Genomic DNA, 22,017 nt, shown 5'->3' with positions numbered 1-22,017 from the left:
ACGTAAGACAGGGTGGGCAGCTGCTTTCAGGCAAAAACCAGAAAGAAATCCCAGTCTCATGCTTTATTTTGGTTTAAAAATCAAGTCGGGTGATAATGGAAACTCTTTCCTTGCTCTCCTCTTCTCTCTGCCTGTGTTGACAGTAGACCGACTTGCTAATTCTGGCTAGGGTTTTTCCCTCCCTGGGCTGTTTTTCTCTTTTATCTTCATCAATTGAAGAGAGCTGTTCTGCCTTTCAAACTGTCGGAAGCTATCTGGGGTTTTGTGTATTTTTTTCTTTCTTTCACATAATTCTGTGGGTCTTTTCCCAGATATATATTTTATCTCAAATTAACTTCTAACTTAAGTTTCCGCCCATGTGACTTCCAGCCTGAGTTACAGAAACCACAAGAGAGAGAGAGAGAGAGAGCACGAGAGCCCCAAAGCCAGCGACATGTCCCAGTGGGGAGCAGTGCTTCTGCACCCCAGTGTGAGGAGGACGCAGGGGTCAGAGGTGGCTGCAGGGCGGGCAGAGGAAGGACCTGACGAGGGGAGTGGGCTAGTAGTCAGGGAGCAGTCAGGAAGGGAGGCCAGCTGCTGACAAGATAGCCCAGAAGCATCTGGAGCTGTGTGGAAAGCCCGGAAGACTGCAGCCATGCCTCACAGCTCTGACAGCAGTGACTCCAGCTTCAGCCGCTCTCCTCCCCCTGGCAAACAGGTAGAGTACTTCTTTCCCTCCCTTCTACCTTCTGATTCTCCTGTGGGGGTGGCAAGAAGAGGGCAGGCTTCCTTGTCCTGCCCAGGGAGCTGAGGAGCAAGGAAGTGGCTGGTGGCATGAGCACTCTGTTAGACTTAAGACGTGGTATTTGCAATCGAGCTGAGCGTATCAGCAGAGACCCTCATCCATCTGCCCATTCTGCCAAAGTTCCTTTTCCTCTTCGTTCCCCGATGGCACCCATTGCCTCCGCCTCACCTGGATTCCCACCCCAGGAAGCTTTCTAGGAAGCCAAGAGGAGAATAAGCATCAAAGAACTGTGGTCTCACAGAGGAAAGGCTCTACCTTTCTCCAAGGCAGTCAAAAGTAGGAGGAGGAATGTCACAGGGGGCTGAAGGCGCAAGACCCAAAGGCTGGCCATGTAGTTTCCCCGGAGACAGCCATCGGGGCAAGAGAGAAAGGGGCTCCGGGAAAGTAAACGAGGGGAAAAAAAAAAACAAGTTAAAAGGAGGAGGAACCCGGGCAGCCCAGAAGAATCTATCTTGTTTCCCGGGGCACTGTCCCTGTTGCTAGCACAGCCAGCAGAGAGGGATGCTGGAGCTGCGACCAACACCTCTTTCCCCTATGGCTTCTGGACAGGAGGAAAGAAATAAATCAGGAGACATGTGGAGACTGGGAGACATTCAATAGTATCTCAGCTCAGCTCTGGGGAAACCGGAGAGATTGAAGTACAGATTCTGGGAGCGTTTGGCATGCAGACTGAATTCCAAGTCAAAAGTTTCCAGCTTGAGGGTCGCCAGAAAATGGGGCACCCTGCCTGCCTCACAGCTTCTGGGGCTTTCTCTACACCAGGCTGCTTGACATCCCTCCCTACAGGAAGGTTTCTTTCTCACCTAATACATCAATGGATTAAAATTTCATCTCCAATTTTGTGGCTTAAAAGCCACATTCTCTCCTTAGCACAGATATCCAAGAGGGCTTTCAAAATGCTGCAGCCAAAATAAAAATACAGAAACGTATACTAGGTATAACATCGGCCATGAACAGCTCACGGAGGAGAGGCAGGTTAGAAAAGTAACTAGTGGAGACCTCTAGAGGGCAAACCATCTAGTCCTCTGCTCAAGATGGTATCAGAGGGGCTCAGACTGTCTGGAAGTCTACTCTTCTTAGGAAGGAAATTACTCATGGCTTCTATGGTAACCTGATCCCTATGCCCCTTAGAGGAACAGCACTTCCTTCCTATCTAACCCAATGCCCTCCTACTGCAATGGCCTGGAAGTGTTGAGCACATTAGTGAGATATGCTTGGTGAGCACAGAGTCTTGCCCTAGGAACTGTGCACCTCTAGCCTGTGGGGATGTGAGAGGGAACAGGGCAGGAGTTGCAGAAGGGCTTTCCTCAGACTCCTGTATTTGTCCTGCAGCACTGGGGGGGGAAAGCTGGGGCTAACCTCTCTGCCCACGTCGAGGACAGGCCCATCTGTGGGGCATACTTAGAGAACACCCAAAGGTCTTCTTGTCCTCTTAAGCCAGATCATCTTCACAACTAAAGCTGTTCTTGGCCTCTAGTTTATACCAGGCATTGTGCTCAGGGCCATGAGGAATGTCAAGGTCACTGAGCATCATGAAAGGAATGCAGGCAAAGAAGAGACAGATCTGGGATGGGGACTTCAGCCCAGGACTGCAGCAGAAGGCTCATGGGGTACAGGCCAGTGAGATTTGGGGATGGGGCTTGGAAAGGCATCAGACTTAGCACTGGAAGATGTCACTCCCAGATCTCTCTGAGCTCTTGGGCAAGCTCTTTGAGCCTCAGTTTCCTCACATATAAGATGGAAATAATAATATCGACTTCACAGAATGGGAGAAATAAACAAGAACACCTCTGAAAAAGCACTTGTATACAAGCTGGCATGGAGTAGCTGTTCAGGTTTTTTGCAAGTTTTGGAAAAAAAAAAATACAAAAAGGTTCTAAGCCAAAAAGTGAGAGAGTGAGGGTGGAGCAGCCCTGAAGAGGAGGAGAGGTGATAAAACACACTTCATCGCCTTAACCATTTTTTTCCAAATACAGCTCTATTGAGGCCTCAAGGTCTTTGCCCTCTTCCTGTAACTTTTGGCCAAAAAAGTTATAGAGACCCAAGGGAGCATAACAGAGTGTGGGGAAGAGTTCTTGTCTGGGTTCAGCTTTTTGTAAATAGGGGATGGGCAAATGAAAAGACGAAGCAATGGAAGGATGGGCAGATGGACACCAAATACCATGAGAGCCTGTTTTAGCTCAGAAGAGAGGAGCAGATGTGCCTAATTCTCATCACTCTGCTTCCCAGGACTCCTCTGATGATGTGAGAAAAGTTCAGAGAAGGGAGAAGAATCGCATCGCCGCCCAGAAGAGCCGACAGAGGCAGACACAGAAAGCCGACACCCTGCACTTGGTGAGTGTTCAGAACTTTTTTTATCCTCCTGAGTGTTAGGCTTTGCTCCTTCCCACCCCACGGATGCTTCGACCATAGTTTTGAATCTGCCTGCCTGGGGATGTGGATATGGGGAGAGTAAGTGGAGGGGGGAGGGTTGTGGGGTGAGGTGGGAGGGGATGCTCTCCTATGTGTGTTTTGAGAAGATGCTGGCAGGGAATTAGCCAGAAGGCCGAAAGAGAAAGGGTCCCTTCTTCCTGCCCCCGGAAAGGGGACGAGGGGTAAATGAGTTGGGTGTGGGAAGCCCAGAGACTGAGTGGAAGGCAGAAGCACCTGCTCAGAGACAGGGTACCCAGAGAGAGCTAATCCCTCATGAGCCTAGAGAGCAGAAGGCAGGACTGTCTTTGGGAGGAATTTAGAAGGTGTGAAGGGCTTTGGGAGAGCCCAGCATCCCACTACGCTAGGATCCTATGTAGTCCCGTCCTCTGCCAGATGGGCAGCCGCCCTGGGCCTTGCACTTGGGGCAAGGAGGTCCAGAGGGTGCTGCACCTTTCTCCTCTTTCTTGAACATCATTAAGGTTTTATTTCAAAATTTCTATTTTTAATGATATCCTAAGGGGGTCTGTGGAAGATGGGGTTTCAAGTGCACTTATCTGGGATGGTCACCATCCTGGTTGAGTTGTCACTAGTCTCAAACTTTCTAGAGAAGGCTCTGACCCCTGGCTTGAGCCGGGACCCTGGGCAATGCTGCACCGCAATCCTACCAGCAGCCCAAGGCCTGGTTGGTGTTTCTAAATTCTGGCCGTGTGCTTCTACGAGCAGTGCTCCCTCCCTGTCCCACATCTTACCTCTCTTCACTCTGCCCCTTATTCAACCAACTCTCAGTTCACTGGCTCCTTCATCTTCCATCCCCTCATCCCTCCCTCTCGCAACACTGCCTTCCTGCCCTTCCTCCTGAACGTTTCCCAAACCTGCAGCGTTCTAGTAATTCACTTCAATGGTAAAAAGGGCAATTGGCATAAAAAATGAATACGCTTGTTTTTATTTGAAAGATTAGCATGGCCATCAGCCAGTGAGAATAGTTGTTTTAATCTTATCAAGAAAAAGTCTCAGTATGGTATCAGATGGGTACTAGACTGGGGGGATCTCTTCATAAGGTGCGAAAATGTCTAATCACTATGCTGTACACCTGAAACTAATGGGATATTGTTTGTCAACTGTAATTTAAAAAAGGAATTAAAAAAAATTAAGATGTAGTTTTAGGGAAAAAAAAGGTGCTTCTTTAAGCTTTGTAAGGAAGCAGAGAGCAAGCTGCACCAACATCTCTGATTGGATGCTTGTGTTTTATTTGAAATGAATTCAGCATATCGTCCGTTGCATACTAACATAGTTTTAAGTTCATAAGTATTTGTTGTATTGAACAAAAAAAGAATGAACAGCAAGTCGGTTCTTTCTGGTAACTGTGATCAGCCATCTGAATGTTAAGTTGTCAGTGGCCTGCGACTTACACATTCTCCATGATTTCATTACGGCTTAGGGTCTCACAACACTGCAATTCACTATTTTAAGCTTGAAAGTCTATGATCACTCGCTTTGTCTCTATCAGAGTCTGATTCTGTTCCATATTCTTTAGAGCAAGGTAGAAAACAAACAAATAAAAATTAGAAAGGATAAAGCCTTTTTTTTTTTTTACTATGCAAGTAGATAATGTTCTGAGCCCAGAAAACTGCTATAAGCTTTATAAGTCTGAATATATGTATACACACACACACACACACACACATATATGTATACATATTTTTGTTTGTTTTAAATGTGGAAACTAAGTATAGCTCAGCAGCTCTGCAGTTGGAAGGGCAGGGTTTCAATTGTAGCTCTACAACTTGTTATCCATGAGACCGACCTTAGAGACATTCTTAACCTCCCTTAGACTCAGTTTCTGAATCTATAAAATGAGAAATGTCAGTAAGTACCTTATAGAGATAGTGCATATAAAGAGTTCAACACAATGCCTGGTGTCTAACAAATATTCAAAAACTTTAAGTACAATAAGTGTAATATTAATAATAGTTATTATTGTAAGAAGCAAAATGAATAACCACAAACTCTCAGGGCTGAAAGATTTCTTAAAGGCTGGAAAGTTCAGACACATTTTTGATGCTTCAGACTCTTCTATAATTCCTCCACCCCCAGAAATCGTCCCCAACTTATGCCTGGTCACTTCTAATGACAGAGAGCTTTCTGTCTCCTAACATGAGCAAAGAAGACGCCCCTATCTTGAGCTGCACCACTGTCTCCTTGTACATTTACCCCACGGGTCTTCATTCAAACCCTTGGGGACATATCAGTGAAGGTGGTAAGCATGTTCCTTTGCTGTGGTGAGGGTTTCAACTCTGACTCAGCTGTATCTCTCTATAAGAGTTGGAACCAAAAGTTAAGCCCATCTGATCATACTAGTCATGACTAGATTGGGATAATCTCTGGGGCTTGAAGACCACGGACCCCCAGGCATATAGTCACCATGTCCACACCCACACTCCCGGCTTCCGTCTCTAGAATGTTCCCATCTTCCCCACACCTGGACACAAAATCCTCTCCACTCCTTTCTTTTGAGCACCACCGAGTTCATCTTTGCCCAATGACTAGGTCACATCAGAGTTTACACAGCAAGCCTGGGATTGCAGCCAATCAATGCAACTTAGGTTTCTTGACTTGGGGTAGAAGCTTTTGGCAGCAACATATCAATCTTCCACCATCAGACGGTTTGGTTGTGGTCTGAAATGTTCATTTCCTCCCAGAAAGTAATCACCCGTCTTCTCCATCCATTCGCCTCTTAATTATGTTTGTAATTCAGGTAGAAAATCTTCTGGTTTACCACCAACATTCTTAGGGCTGAGTGCTTGGTTTGCCCTTGACTCCTTTTCATGCTTGGCTCCCCATGCTGAGGTTCTGGAACCATTCTCTGGCCCTCAGACACAGGCATTGGACTCATCTACCAAATACTTTAAGACCACGGTTCAGAAGCTACTGAGTGTACAGGATCAAATAAGGACCATGGTTCTTTTGTATTAGCGTGCTAGCCTCATAAATGCTAGGGTAACGTTGTTTTCTTGATTTCAACTTTGTCACTATTATTTCTCTTAAAACACCAAAAGAATCACCTTGTTTCTCCAGTGAGATTGTGGGATACTTGCTCTTTCACATAAATGGTTTACACCAAAACACTCTACATCGAGTGCTTTTACGACACTAGAGTAGGGAAAGACCCTCTTTCAATGATTGCGTTTAATCTCATGCCAATGTTATAACATCTGGGCACTGACTACCCCTCACATAAACTGCATCAGGTGCTTCTTTTCATAATATCAGCAAACAGTCCACATTCTGTTTTCATTTTCTTTTGGTTGGGTATCTCACACAGCACCCATCACACTTAGTTCTTCTTCTCCTGAAGACAACTTTAAAGTCTGTTAGGTGTAGTAAAGGCATTGATTAAAAAGGAGAAAGGTACATCTTGACCAGTTCATTTTCAAAAGATATAAGTAGCTAATAAGTGCATCCAAGATAATCAGCTGAAAACCTATTAAAAATAATAAGAGAATCCAGTGAGTTTTCAAGGTTAACACAAAAAGTAATGACTTTCCTGTGTAAACCATAACCAATTAGAAAATTTAATAGGAGGAAAGATTCCATTTATAATACCAACAACAGCAAACGGAAGGAAGAAATAAATTTAACAAAAAACATGCAGTGCTTAATTTAAAAAATTGTAAGTGATTTAAAAAACACTCAAATAAATGAAAAGATATACCTTATATAAAGACAGCAATTTCATTAAATTAATCTAAAATTTAATTCAACGCGTTCCCAATAAAAATCCCATGGGACTTTCAGGGATTTGGAGGAGAACTAGATTAGCTATTCTAAGTTCCCAGTGAAAAATAACCATGTGATGGTTATTTCCAGAAAAATTCTAAAGAAGGAGAGTAAATAGAGAAAATTAGCTGAACAAGATATTAAAGTGAATTACAAACATAGAAATAAAAACAATATGGAAAAGATAGAACATTGGGCAGAATAGAATACAGAAATAGACCCAAAAGCAAACTCAAATTTGAGACCCAAATATACATGTCGATTCCTAAGACACAAATTCAAATACAAAATGTCTAGGATGACATTTCAAACCAGTCAGTGAAAACTGAATTATTTAATAAACAGAGTTGGGACAACTGGCTAGCCATTTGGGGGGAGGGGCAAAGCTAGTTTCTTTATTTCTTATACAACACACACACAGATTAAATGTTTAAAAAAAATTTAAAAGAAAGAAAGAAAGAAAACTAAAGAAACTTGGAAAAAACGTGCATTAAAAATTTATCTTGGAGTGGAGTCTTTTCCAAATAAACTATAAAACCTTGAAACCATAAAGGGAAAGATTGATATACATTACCTTTGTAAAAAATGAAATTTTTTATATAGCTTAAAATACTAGATGCAAGATCCAAGGCAAATGACAGACTGGGAAATATATCGACAACACATGACCAAAAAAGGGCATATTTCTTAGTATGTGAGATATCTCATAAATAAGAAAGTGATTAACAATACAAAGAAAAATGAGTGATGATTATGAATAGGCTTTTTACAGGAAGAGAAAAATAAATGGCAAATAAATATGGAAAGATACTAGATCTCACTTAGTGAAATGACAATGAAAGCAACATGAGAGTCCCCTGCCAGATTGGCAACGACGAAAATGTTGTTAATACACAACGTTGCCAAAGCAATGGAGAATCAAGTATAACTACACATTACCAGTAAGGATATAAGTCAATACAGTAAAAGGCAATTTGACCATGTCCATTCAATTTATAAGTGCACATACCCTATAACTTGGCAATTTTATATCTAGGAGTCTATTTATAAACAAACCCACAGGTTACACAATTATGGACAGATAAAGAGAATCTTTGCTGCATTGTTTGTCATAGCAAAGACTGGAAACAAGCTAAATACCCTTCAGTAAGGGATTAATTACATTATGGTTTGCTCGTTCAGTGGAATGCCATGGAGTTGTTAAAATAATGGGTTACATCTGAATGTGCTAATCTGAAAAGATTACCAAACTTCTATACTCTTAACTGAACAAAGGTGTGAATGTGCTACATAGTTTGCTCCCATATGTGTTTTTACAAAAATCTGCATGTGTGTAGGTGTATAAAATTAAAATTTTTCAAATGGGTTTCCCAAAAAAACTGTTAATGGCATTTATTTCTGAAAAGTAAGATGAAAGGTATAAAGCAAAAGAGAGATACTTTGCATTTTTAACCTTTTTTATATAGAGTGGATGTTTCTATCATCTGTTTTCATTTTTATAACATAAATCTTTAAATTCTCAACATTGATCATTACTGCCTATGCATCAGGATGATTTCTTTTCTAATTTTGATTTCAAACATTGAATAATCTTCCACTGTGACATTTTATCTCTTGAACATCCTGCATAAATATCTCAGTCCTTTGGGAGAACCAACTGTCTGTTGGAATTTGCGAGGAATCCTAATGTCTACAGTACTAGAGAAGCCACTATAAGGGATGGCAAATCAGTCTCATTTGCGTGGCCATCCTGGTTGATTGTAGTGGCTCTCTGGTGCCTTGTAGTAGGAAGGATCTGATTCAGTGTCCCAAGTCAGTGGGAAAGAGTTGAGATCAACTGAGACGCTCTGTTCACAAAAAAGTAGAGGAGATGGTAGGCAGACAGTAATATGAGGCCAGGGCTGTGCTGTTGGCAAGTCAGATCTGGCCTGGAGGATGGAACTGGATGCAAAGTAGAGTAACAGGACCAACTCTGAAAGCTGGAACTTTAGGTACTCCCTTAGGTGGGACAGGTGCCTGCCTGTGGCAGGCTCCTGAAGGAGTCTCACATTAATTTAAAAAGAAGAGAAAGGTTTATGGGTTCCAGGGCATATCTTTAAAGCCATGTATCACGAGTGTAAATTATGCATGAAATGAAGTTTTAAACTGATGCTGTAAGGTGTTTCAAATGGAGGAAAATTGAGTAATGGAGGAAAAGCTCAGCAAAGATGTTCACCTCCGGGGCCTCCTTAGACACTATTATTCTTGGTCTTCTGGGGAGTCCTGGAAGAGAAGTCTGCTTATGGTCCTTTTTCACTCACAGAGCTTTTTTTTTTTCTCTCTCGTGGAAACCATGACATAAGGTTTATTGGCATAGAGAAGTTATAGGTAAAAACAAAAATGAAAACTAAACAATAACAACAAAACCACACAGAAGCAACATTCTGGCTAGTTCTACCCTTAAAAAGTTCAGTGTAAAATCAGTGAACCATCTGTGGAAAAGAGACATTTCTCTTGGCCTTTATTGCTGTGAACTTTTTATTAAAAACTTGTGAATTGAACACATGACTCTGGACCAGGCACTGTGTGTTAAGTGCTCTACTGGCTGTATCTCATTTAATCTGTACAAAAACCTTATTTTATAAGTCCTGTATTAAGTTGAGTAACCTGTCCAAGGTCACACAGCTTGTAAGTAGGTCTGTCTGACTTCAGAATCCATCTTCTTAACCACTAAACTACACTGCCTCTTTCCTCAGACTCTCATGACGATGGAGTCATCTTCCATAACCTGTATCCTCCTTGAGTCTCTTCCTGAATTCATTTTTTTGTTCTTTAAGCAACATCCTCCAAAATTCACACTTTCCTCCTCCATCATTAGGCCTGGTCAAGAAAGAAAAGATGTTTCTATGTAATATATCAATATATCCATTGAAACATTTTTTTCAAAGAAAGCTATATAGCAATAAATATTAACATCTTATGTGTGAATACTCTTTGGCACAGCCATTCCACTTACAAGAATTTGAAGAAAAAATGATGCACAAAGATGCTCAATTCATCATTATTTGTGAACAGTAAACATTTTACCAATCCTATAAAATTGTACAGATGCCCAACAATAAGGGATTAAGCATATTATGAGATATTCATACACTAGAATTTTATGCTGGCACTAAAAATGACAATAAGATCTGTATTTATCAACATAGAAAGATGTCAATGACATAGCATTGAGTGAAAAAAGCAAATTACAAAGAGTATTCAGAGCATAATCCTGTTAATGTAAAATTTGTGGCTTTGAGGCATATTTGCATGCATAAAAAGATTTCTGGAAAGATATTCTCCAAAATGCTGACAGTGGTTATTTCTGAGTGGCTGAGGTTTGAGTAGCTTACTTTACTCCTAGTACTTTCCTGTAATTTTTATTTTATTATGGTGAATGTATACTGTTTTCTCAATCAGAATAAAAAATTAGACTATTTTACTTTGGGAAGGAAAAGCATGTCAAGGCCATCTCCCACCTCTACCTGCTTGTCCCACTGAAGGTGGGTCAGTGTGGGAGGCATATTTGAAAGGAGGCCAGTTCCACACCCATCTTGACTTCATAAAGACCTTCTGTCCAAATGGGATTACAGGTGCCAGGTCACAAGATGACGGCAGCCCATTCAGCAGACGTCTTCATGAAGCTGTCCTCAGCAGCACCCAGACTTCTTTCTCTTGAAAAGAATGGGGGAGTCTCACTAAAGAGCCTGTGCCTTAGCGTTTTGGGGTTTTTCTTAGTCTCCTCTGTAGGACTCATTCTGGCTCTGTGCTTCCTAGGAGGCATAGATAGGTTCCACAGCACAAAGTCCCCTTCAGATTGTGGGATATCTATAGAGGGTCCTGTGCTGGGTCCACATGGTGGCTAGTGGAGTGAGTGACAATAATTATGGTCACACTCCCTCATGTATAGAATCACAGAATTAAAAGGAAACTCAGAGATGCTTCAGGCCAACCCGCTGCATTACCGATGAGGACACTGATATCTTTCTCATGGACACCCAAGAACCCAAACCTCTTGCCTGCCCACCCTTTGCTTTTGTTTTGTGCCACATTGTTAACCGGGACTTTGCTATGCAGCTCGTGTTGCTCTCACGTGTCCTTTTGCAAAGAATAAACCAAGAAGTAGACCATTAACCAGAACGTGTGAATTGTGGAGACGCTCTCATCAACAGAACCCAAGCAAGAGACCAGAGAAAGAAAGTCCAAGGTTGAGAGGGGCTGAAGTTTAAATGTTTCTTTATTTAGAAAGGTCTTGGGGCTGCCGGTTAGCTCAATTGGTTAGAGCTCTGCTCTTAACAACAAGGTTGCCGGTTCGATCCCCATATGGGCCACTTTGAGCTGAGCCCTCCACAACTAGATTGAAGCAACTACTTGACTTGGAGCTGATGGGTCCTGGGAAAACACACTAAAAATTTTTTTAAAAAAAAGTGAAAAATAAAAATAAAAACAGTAACTGTAATCCAAAATTAAAAGGACAGTGACCTATTGGGGAAAATATTGGCATCAAATGAAATAAATGCAGATTTAATATTTATACTATAGAAAAAAAAACATTCTTTTTTAAGAAAAAACATCAAGACTCCAATAGATAAGTGGGCAAAGGCTATGAACATAAAGCTTATGTAACATTCTTCCTACCCCCATTTCCTAACCCCATTTTCTATTCTGACTGTAAAAACAATACATACTAAGGGTTTCTGAACCTTGGTACTATTGACATTTTGAGTCAGATAATTCTTTGTTGTGTGTGTGTGTGTGTGTGTGTGTGTGTGTGTGTGTGTGTGTGTAGGGTGGGGGGATTTTGGTGTGCATCGGAAATTGTAACATCTACCCACTGGATGCCTGTAGCACCATCTCACCCCTCACCCCGAGCTGTGACAACCAAAAATATTTCCAAACATTGCCCAATATTGCCTGAGGGGGCAAAATTGCCCCTGGTGAGAATGCTGTACTAGGGAACAGACACATAGAAAGTTCTTCCTTCTTAGTAACTGATAACTTCTAACATTAAAATAAAATTAAGAAACCCTTCAAAAAACCAGTTGGCAACATAAATTATTTAAAATTATAACACCTAACTGCCAATGAGGTTGTAGTGAAATGGACATATGCATTTACTGCTGATGATGTACGCCCTACATAACCCTTTGACAGTAATACTTACCGTGCATTGGAGGACTGATTGTGCCCTGTGCCCCAGTGATCTCACTCCTAGGAGCTTATCCTGGCAAATATTTCAACAAAAACCAACAACTAGATGTTCACTGCAGCATGATTGATAATAACAACATTTTGATAACAACCAAAATGTCTAACATTAGGAAACCATTTTAAGTTAATTGTGGATCATTCATTTGATGGTGTAGCCATTAAAATTATAATTATGGTGATTATGTAAGTATGACAAAATTATGACAGAAAGGAAAATAGAAATTGTAGATGTACTATGATTGAGATTTTATAAAAATAGGTATTTTTACGTTTGTGGAAAAGGACAAGATGGCAACATATACAAATGAAAACAGTCATGCTAGAGGACTGGGATCACCGTCATGCATAATTTAAAAAAAATACCTTTAACATAGTTATACTGTGTATGTTTTATTTAAATACACAAGAAAATGGTCAAATAGAGAACTGAGTGAAGTCTGGAGCAAATTGAGGATGAGAACATTGGATGTCGCTGAGCTAGAGTTTGGGAGTCCGGTTTTGGTAGGGGATCTTATCATTTATCCTTCAAATGGGAAGACTTTTGAGAGTGAAAAGGGGCACTAGTAAAAATTATGCCAAGACACTAGTTGTGAACTGGGATTGTCCCAGTAAACATCTGGTCACCTTAGGTTTAGAGGAACCAAGAAGGGCGACTAAGGAAAATTCAAGAGTAGTGATACAGTTCAGAGCCAAGCAGAGAGTACTAGAGTCCTAGGGCCTGCAATTCCCGAACCTGAGGACCCTGTAACTAAAATATTTTTTGGGTACTCAGCTGGCACAAGAATATGCCTTATTGCTAAGGGGGTGGAGTGGTTCAGAAAATTATGAAAGCAAAGGCCATATTCCTAGTACTAGAGCTAATGTCAACAGACATGATTCATTCTGCTGTACAAGTATATAATCGCTTCCTCTGTGCTAGGCACAGTGTGTTCTCGGCGCTGAGAATACAGCAGGAACAAGACAGACTAAGTCCCTGATTTCATGGACCCGACATTCAGTTGGAAGTCCGACTGGAAAATAAACAGACAAATAAATGAACACACTAATCCCACAAAGTAAGAGTGCTTTGAAGAAAATCAAAGAGTGCAACGTTGAAAGTGACTACGGGATGGGAATAGGAAGAATGATCAGGGACGGCCTGTCTAAGGCCCTGACATTGAGAACAATGAGTCAAAGAAGAAGGGACTAGGAATATCTGGGGAAAAGGTATTTTCAACAGAGTCTTGAGGCCAAACTGAGTGTAGCCAGTCAAGCGTCAGAAAGATTCTTTGTGGGGCTGCGGACAGTGAGGGAGTGAGAAGTTGCTCAGGAATAAAGGTGATTGTGTTCTAGGAACCAGGAACCAGATGAAGGCCAACAAAACTAATTCAAATCCTGGCTGGGGGATATATCTGAACCTAAATTCTGACCTACAAAATGGGAAGCAATAGCCTTCACTGGGCTGTTTGAGGGTTAAATGAGAGAGCAAATGCAAAAACAAAGCAGTATTGTATTTTTTGTTTGTTTTGCATTGGGGAGAAGGTTGTATTTATTCATTTGTTTAATGCAGAGAGTCTGGCATTTTCCTATATATTAATTAGATGAAGATATTGGATGTATCTTCATATATAAAAACATATGGCCTTCTTTCCAGTTGTTTATAAAAGTTTAAGAACACTATTTCATTTGGTTTTTCACTGCAGCTGGTCAGGTCTCCCTCATTTGGTATGGGCGGGGAAGGTCAAGTGCGGGGAAGGTCAAGTCCGAGCTAGGGTAATTGCATACAGAGTTCTTAAGGTAGTGAGTGTCATTCTGCCACTCCCACCCCTTTGCTTCGTTTTGGGGAACAAAAGTGTTGCCAAGCAGGGGCTTGACCCGAACTTTTTTAGAAAGATAAATCTTAGACTCATTTGTAACTATCCTAGAGTTACAAAGCAGAAGCTTTTCAAGTACTTAAAGGGTGGTTAAACACTCCTGGGAAGTTTCATGGACATCATACGTTTACTCAGGAGACTCTTTATTTGCAGGTCTCAGATTTTAGTAAATGATTACAGATTCCAAGTTGGCAGTCAAGCAACATGATTTTATTAACCCCTTACTGTGTGCCAGGCACGGTCCTAGTCACTAAGGACAGAATGACGACGCCAGTGATAGTCCCTACCTTCATGGAGCCCAACAATCCGTAACTAGTTTGATAAAGTTATAATTAATGAGATTCGAATAGGTGCCCTACCTCTTGTATTTCCATCTGAAAAATGAACGCTTCTGGACTACTTGCAATTGTTTTCACCAAATATAATGTAATAGTAATATTAAGGCACTTTGTCTTAAATAGGCAGTAACTTTTAGAAAAAATTTTGACTTAGAAAAATGTTCTTCCACCTCTTTCAAGCTCTTTGTGTTGTATATTTATACTATATATTATAAAATAAAATACATTTAATAAAATAAAAATATTAAATATATACCTATATAATAAAATAAACGTAGTAACATTAAACCTTGTATATATTTATATTTTTATATTATTTTTTAAAGAAGAATCAGCGATGGACATGATTCTCAAGTTACTTGCTCACTTACCTCACCTGGGAAGTATTTTTTAAAATCTTGATGCCTGAGACCCACTCCAGAACAATTAAATTGGAATATTTCAGGGGTGAAGTCCATGCATTAAGATTTTTTTTAAAGCTCTTCAGGTAAATGCAGTGTGCAGGCAGGGTTGAGACTTGGGGAGCAGTGACATGTGAAGCCTGTCAGGAACCTGTGGCAGACTGTGTGGGGTGTGTGTGTGTGTGGGGGGGCAATTATGTGGCTATACACTCACTCTGTCCCAGAGGCCTGGCAGCTTCAAACAAACAAACAAAAATAATTCAAATCTTTTGTGCTGAATTATTAGTGGTTTGTTTTTCAGAATTAGGCTGTAATGATAAGCTTCCTAATTAGAAGGACCAGTCAGGGTGGCATTCAGCTACAAGCAATAGAAAACGATCAGACAGTGGCATCGATATGTCACAGTTTATTTTTCTCACATAACAAGAAGTTCAGAAGCAGATAGACCCAGTGTAGTGCGAGGATAGTATCAAAGAACCAAGCTCCTTGTCTGTGTCTCTCTGTGCCGCCATCCTCAGTATGTGACTCGTATCCTCAAAGCTGCAAGATGGCTGCTGAACCTCCAGGTGACAGAGGGGGGCCTTTGTCCTGGTGAGGCTTTGCCTTTTCCGTTGGGAAGGGAAGCTCCACCCCTCAGATACTTCTGCTTATATCTCATTGGTCAAAATCTGTCACATGGTTACCCCTAGCGAGAAGGGAAGCTGGGTAGTTGAACAATTCTTTTCCCAGCTTCTCTGGAGGAAAATAAGGGGAAGGAGTTTGGGATAGATGCTGAGTGAGGTCACCTATAGCGTGTTTCTCACAGATGACGTCAATGTCATAGTATTGAAAGCCAAAGACTAAGTGACAGGACTCAAGACAGGGTCCTGAGGGCATGGCTCATGTGGCTAAGCATCCACTGATGATGAGAGCATTGATGGTCCTAGAGCTTCAGCTTTAGGGCATGAAAGTGAAGATTTCTCCAGAATCAGACATGTACATTATTCAGAGCAAAGACTAGTGGTTTAATAATTTTTCTCTCCTCTCCTCATCAGGTGAGAGGCAGGAGTTGGGGCTAATTTATCCAGGACTAGTTGGGGAGGTAGGCATAAATCCCACTGTGGCTTGGGCAATGGCCTATCTCTCAGTTCACAGGAGTTCTCCAGGAATGGTAGGCTCTACCCTAGATATGCATTTAATGTACAGGGGTTAGTAACTGCTGGAGATTGAACCTATAACTGGTTGTGAGGGATATATGTGTCACACACTGTTTTTGTATTTAAGTGTGGGTGAGAGCTAAAAGGTCACCAACCTACCAATAAATGACTACATGTTCTGTTGAAAAAAACACATGGACTATTTTCACCTTTCTGGAAATTGTGATTAGAAAATTCAAGGAGAAGATCAAGGCACTAAACCAGAGCTGGCAGGAAGGACCAAGCCTGCTCAGAATGCCTGGAGAGTCCCTGCCAGAGCCTTGGGTGAAAGCCTGTCCTTGGCCTTGGTCCCAGCTGGCTTCCCTGAGAATAAGGGACCTGCCTGGGGATTCCCCATCATTCAAGAGCTCTTTGAGTGACCCCCTCCTTGGCCCCTCCAGTAGGGAATTCCCCAGAATGTTCCCACACCCCCATGAAGCCTCCTCCTTAGCCACCCCCAAGCTGCTTGTACCTCTTTATAGGAATGGTATCAAGTAACCCCACAGATGAGGGTGAATTGTGAATGTTAGCATCAGGATTTGCGCGAGGTAGGAAAAGAGGGAAGATGAAATTGGAAAGCCAACAGGGCTAAGACCTCACTGGAGATAATTATCAAATGTCATAAGATTTAAACAGACTTCAAAGGCAAGAGAGGATGGTGGGCCCAGACTCTGCAGCCGGACTGCCTGAATTCAGTACTGGTGCTGCAACTTACAAGCTGTGTGACCTTGAACAATCTACTTCTCTGTACCTTTGGTTTTCCTCTTTTGCAAAATTTGCATAATAATACTATCTGCCATATAGGATTGTTACAAAGATTAAATATAATGATAACTGTAATGTATTTAAAAGAGTTATTTGCACATGGTAGCATTCAATAAATGTTAGTTACCATTAATCCAACCTCCATTATTCTTTTAAAAATTTGGTTTCTAGTAATCTTTCTCATATACGTTGAGTCTACACCCTGCTGTCCCCAGTGCACGCAAGAGCAGGCACACGCACACACACACACACACACACACACACACACTCCTTCCCAACAGGTAAAGGTTAGAGGTTCTAGTTTGCTAAGACTCAGGTAGTCAATTTGGAATCTGAAATATTCAAGAATTGAAGAGGGCTTGGAAATCTTTTAATCCTGTGGCTTTCAACATTTAGCGCACATTAGAATCCCCTGGGGAGCCTCTAACAACCAATGCCCAGGCTGCACCCCCCACCCCCCAATTAAATCAGAATCAAGCATCAGTATTGTTAAAGGTCCCCAGGAGGTCCCACTGATCCAGTGTGTGCCCAAAGTTGATAATCGCTGTTTTGGTCCAGTCTTCCTGTTTTAAAGTGAAACAATGGCTCAGAAAGGGTGGGTCACCCGACCAGAACCAGGACCCAGGGCCCCTGTCCCCGGTTACCACTGATGGAGCCCACTGTTATCATGTAGTTCAGACCTCGCTCTGCATCTGGAAGAAGTTAGCCTGGAGTTAGCCCTCTAGCAGAGTTGCTGGATAGGAGATTCCCTCAGACTCGGCAGGAGGCAGATGACCAACCCTGTGATTGGAAGAGTGTGACTGACTCAGGGATCTTGTACTGTGTTGTATTTAAGGATCCCCCAAACCGAGACCCAGTTTTCTCCTGGGTGACGAAGGGCAGCCAAGGACTTCTTAGTGATCCCTGGAGATCTTTCGTCACTGGAGTCGCTAGTCTCTCAGGAGCAGCTGCTGAGTATGTTAGAAAGAGCCCAGAGCTGAGCAGGGGGAAGTCCCATGCCAGCCTTGTTGTGCCCCTATGTGGTTATGGGGCTTTGGATCAATCACTCACTCAAAGTTTCTGAGCCCATGAGAAACTAAGTGTCTTGAAGTAAATCCTATAGCCCTTTCTCCTGGTAGCTGCTACCACTAGCCTGTAGTCATTTGGATTGGGGGTTGGGGGGTTGGTATAGTAGGCTTGTCCCGGAGTCTCAGTTGTCCTCATCTGTAAAGTGGGGATATTTATAGCAGCTGGCCTTCCATATCCACCTCAGAGCATTATTGTAAGGAGCCTAAAGGACCTAAATAAATTCCAAAAAGTAGAGAGCAGGTTACACGGAAGCCCAAACACAGGCCCAGCCTCCCCTACTGTAGCAGAAGGCATGAGTGTTAGAAGTCAAAATTTACTTCCCCAAATATTCCTTTCCTCTTCCCTCTCACTGAGTTCTATGTTTCCAGCACCCATTAGGAAGTCAGGGGATGTGATCATTGTACCTCTGGATAAACAGCTGCTCCCATGGCCGCCTTTGCCAGGTGCTCCTGTGTGAGCCCTTTCCAGGGCATGACTGCCCCAGGGAGGGTCAGGGTGGACCTAGCAATGGGAGGTGGGGATGTGGAGGGAGTAGGCTCCAGATTGGCTACTTCCTCCCACAAGGGAAGTTAAACTCTTCCTTTTGTAAGTGTCTGGCTGGCTGCATGGTCCCTGGGCTGGCAATGCTGGTTTCTCTGGGGCCCTAGCAGGAAGCAGTCTTGCTTCCCAAAGCAAAGACAAGTTTCTTGTCACAGGTGGTGGTTTTCTGGTTAGAGGCAGCCGTGGTTATGAACCCCCTCCTGGAGCTCTGGGGTCTGCAAGCCAGGCGGCAGGGAGAGGGAGGTGAGAAAACTAGAGAGCTCAGCCAAACTTGATTAGGGAGGAAGAATCTGCTGGTACTTCCCGAAAGCTAGGCCTGCCTCTAGGCGGGGAGAAAGTCAGAGCGGTTCGTCCCTGTGCCCGCCTACCCCGCCCCTCCCTTCTGCCTCGGGGTTTGCCCAGGCTGCTCAGAGCACAGAATTTACAGTAAATGTTGTCACCAGTGGAAACTCTCAGAGGGGGCGAGGAAAAGGGCTAGAGGAAGGGGCCAGGACTCCCGGCCCCCAGTTCCCGTCTTACCAACACCCCCCAGTCTCATGTGTTGCTTTATCTTACCTTTCGGTAAAGAGGGGATGCCCTCCCTCTGGGATGTGCCCGTAAACAACCAAATGGTAAGACAAAGGAGCCAGCCCCACCCGGCAAAAAAAGCAGCCCGTGCCTGTGATCCACCATTATGGCTCTTGGTATCTGACACCTCCACCACCCTTCCATCCTATTTTAGAGATGAGGGTTTCCTTTGTACTGACCTAGGCACATTTTCTAGCTGAAAGCCACACACAGGAAATGCCAGGCTGAGGCTGAGCATGCTCAAATCTGCCTTTGATAAACGGATGGAAGTTGGCTTGATGGCTAAGAGCACAGTCTAACCTCCTTTACCACTTAACCGGACACGTGAGTTAAGGCAATTGGCAATGTAACTAGCTCTCTCATTAGTCTGCTGCTCATGCTTCCAGTGGATTATGTAAGGCAAATTTTAAATGTCAAGGTATTTCACATTTCCTCACTTCCCATCATAATTGTGAGTCAACTTTTAGTTCAGCAGTTGATATTATCAGCCAATCAATAAACATTTTGAGTTCATACGCTGTGTCAGGCACTTAATAAGTGCTTGAATAATTAAAACAATTTTAATATCATATTTAACTAATGTTTTCAAACTTGTCTGATCATTAGAATAACCTATGGCACTTGTTAAAAATTCGGATTCCCAGAATTCACCCCACATCTCAAACCTCTCGAGTTTAAATCTCTAGATTTGAGGAAGGGCCTGAAACTACATTTTTTTAATAAGTCCTTGAATTAATTCTAATGACATGGTAAGTTTGGGAAATGCTGACCTACATCAAACAGAACTAGAACAATAAGACCTGGACTCCAAATAATCAGGATTCTTTTTAAACTTAAATGTAATTTTTTTTGCATTTCCAGTGCCATTTTCCCTTCCGCTGTGGCAACCAATGACTAGCAGGAAAGGTCTGTTTGACTGAGTCAAGGAATGTGAACCTTAAAAGTACATTGGAAATCCAATTCCCCTGGGTTTTCTGAAGGTGCAATTGTTCCTAGTAAATACTAATTCCGGAGTGTAACCGTTGATTAATTAATGATATGATCTGTAATCAGTACTCCTTACCTGACTTGTCCTGATTGGCGTGTATCTGATGGGTTCTCCTAAGCAACAGGGGCAAAGTGTTTCTGGAAAAGAGGAAGCACAGGTTCTTGGGACACACCCAGAATGCTGTACAACAGGTTCTTGGGTGAGCAGAGCAGAGTGGAATCAAACACTGACCATTTACTATTTAAGACCCCAAGTGTCCAGAATCTGTGTGACACAGACATGGATTCCATTTGTAAGACTAAATGCAAACACTTGGAAAACACATAGTATAACAGCGTGGAAGAATAAAATCAGTATGAGATGTTCTCGTAAACTCTTTTCCATTTTTTCAGGCTCTGGCCTGGCACACCCTGTTTCCCTTGACATACACTTGCCACTCTCCACCCATTTACACACTCTCAGAGACCTATGTACATACATGCACAAAGGAGCACGCTAATACATATTCACACATGAGTTCATTCACACATACACCTCTGTTAGTTGGGACCATCGGAAACGGCCATGCTTGTAGATTAAGACAGAAAAATGTCAGCAATTTCTTATGGCTCAACCTAGTATGTATGCGTACAACTGCACCGCTATACACATGCTTGTGCAAATGCACTCATACAGCACATACAAATACGCACATGTGCACACAGGGTCCCTGGTGGCCTGCACCCTGACTGCTAGAGACAAGTCTAATCTGGACTGCCCCTGCTACCCCCTCCGCAACCTCGGGGCCTGCCTTGACATTAATCTCCAATGCCAATCCCTCCCCCTCACAGGAGAGTGAAGACCTGGAGAAACAGAACGCAGCTCTGCGCAAGGAGATCAAGCAGCTCACAGAGGAGATGAAGTACTTCACGTCGGTGCTCAGCAGCCACGAGCCCCTGTGCTCGGTGCTGGCTACCAGCACATCTTCGCCCCCCGAGGTGGTGTACAGCACCCACGCTTTCCACCAGCCTCACGTCAGCTCCCCGCGCTTCCAGCCCTGACCTTTTCCAGAGCTGGGGAAGAGCAGAGCCCCAGCTACTCCAGCAGGCCTTGGGAGGCGCACACAGACAGTAGCCAGGCTGCTTTTGTCCCTCAGAGCCCTCTGTCTACCTGGAGACATGGACACAGAGGCCTGGACAAGGACCGAGCACAAACCGGACTGTCGCAGCTGGAAGTGTGTGAGGCCTCCCAGCAGGGCGGCAGCCCAGCAGCATGTGCTGCACCCCCCATGGGTTGTACTAAACATAACGTTCAAGACCCACAGCACAGAGAGAGAAGGGCAAGCAAGGATTATTTTTCTAAATAAATGTCTTAAAAGAAACCAATTGGGTAAGGCAGTTGTCCCTTGAAGCCTTAAATTCTGTGGGGCTGGGCTTTCTTTTGTTCTTGGCCTCAGGAGCCCTTCAAACTCTGGAGACTTTGCTATTATCTCTCCTTTTCCGTGGTTTGTTCATCTACTTGGAAAGCTGGGATTTTCAAACACTCTTCAATGCTCCCTCTTGGTTGGCGTCTTCTTGATTGTCCTCCCCAAATCACCTCACCGTGACCTCCCTCCTTCCATCCTCACTGCCTCATGCTTTCTAGATTGACAGTGGGTCATTCTCTAGACAGAGAGAAGGACCAGTATAAGATGCCATTGGGTGGAATGGTCATTCCAGTTGATATTCTCATCTCCCACTCACACAACTATGCTTACTCAGCTCTGTCCAGACTATGGGTAATGCGGTGCGCCAGGCCCCGTGTGAGGAATTCTAGTAACACGAGGACAGTACCTCACATGGAAGGCAATGCTTTCCTCATGCTCTCCTGGGGCAACTTGGGCCTTAGAGACACAGGTACATGTCTGCCAACAGGTCTGCATATCCTGCCGAAGACTCCACCTCCCTTGGGGAGCTGTGTGAAGCACACACAACTTTGCCTGTCTCCATGAGGCTCCACAGGCTGCCATTTTGAGTACAGTTCGAGGGCAGCCATGGCTCAAGTAATATAAGGTTGTCTTCAGGGATTCAAATTGATAGTTTTGGCAGAGCCTGAAACCAGTGTGCCCTGGTTGACCTGCTCCGGTGTCCACCTGCTCC

General features: G+C 43.2%; 1 protein-coding gene across 1 annotated transcript; it reads left to right on the top strand.

Annotated features, from left to right (window-relative positions):
* The first annotated feature begins 262 nt into the window (after positions 1-262).
* On the top strand, positions 263-21,264 carry BATF (basic leucine zipper ATF-like transcription factor). Its single transcript, XM_019733293.2, has 3 exons — positions 263-697; positions 3,014-3,118; positions 20,731-21,264. Exons 1-3 carry the CDS (start codon positions 635-637, stop codon positions 20,938-20,940), a joined length of 378 nt encoding a protein of 125 aa, XP_019588852.1. The 5' UTR covers positions 263-634; the 3' UTR covers positions 20,941-21,264.
* Positions 21,265-22,017: the final 753 nt, after the last annotated feature.

This window comes from Rhinolophus sinicus, linkage group LG03 (genome assembly GCF_036562045.2).
Source record: "Rhinolophus sinicus isolate RSC01 linkage group LG03, ASM3656204v1, whole genome shotgun sequence".
NCBI classification, from domain to species: Eukaryota; Metazoa; Chordata; class Mammalia; order Chiroptera; family Rhinolophidae; genus Rhinolophus; species Rhinolophus sinicus.
This window is presented reverse-complemented; position numbering and strand designations above follow the sequence as displayed.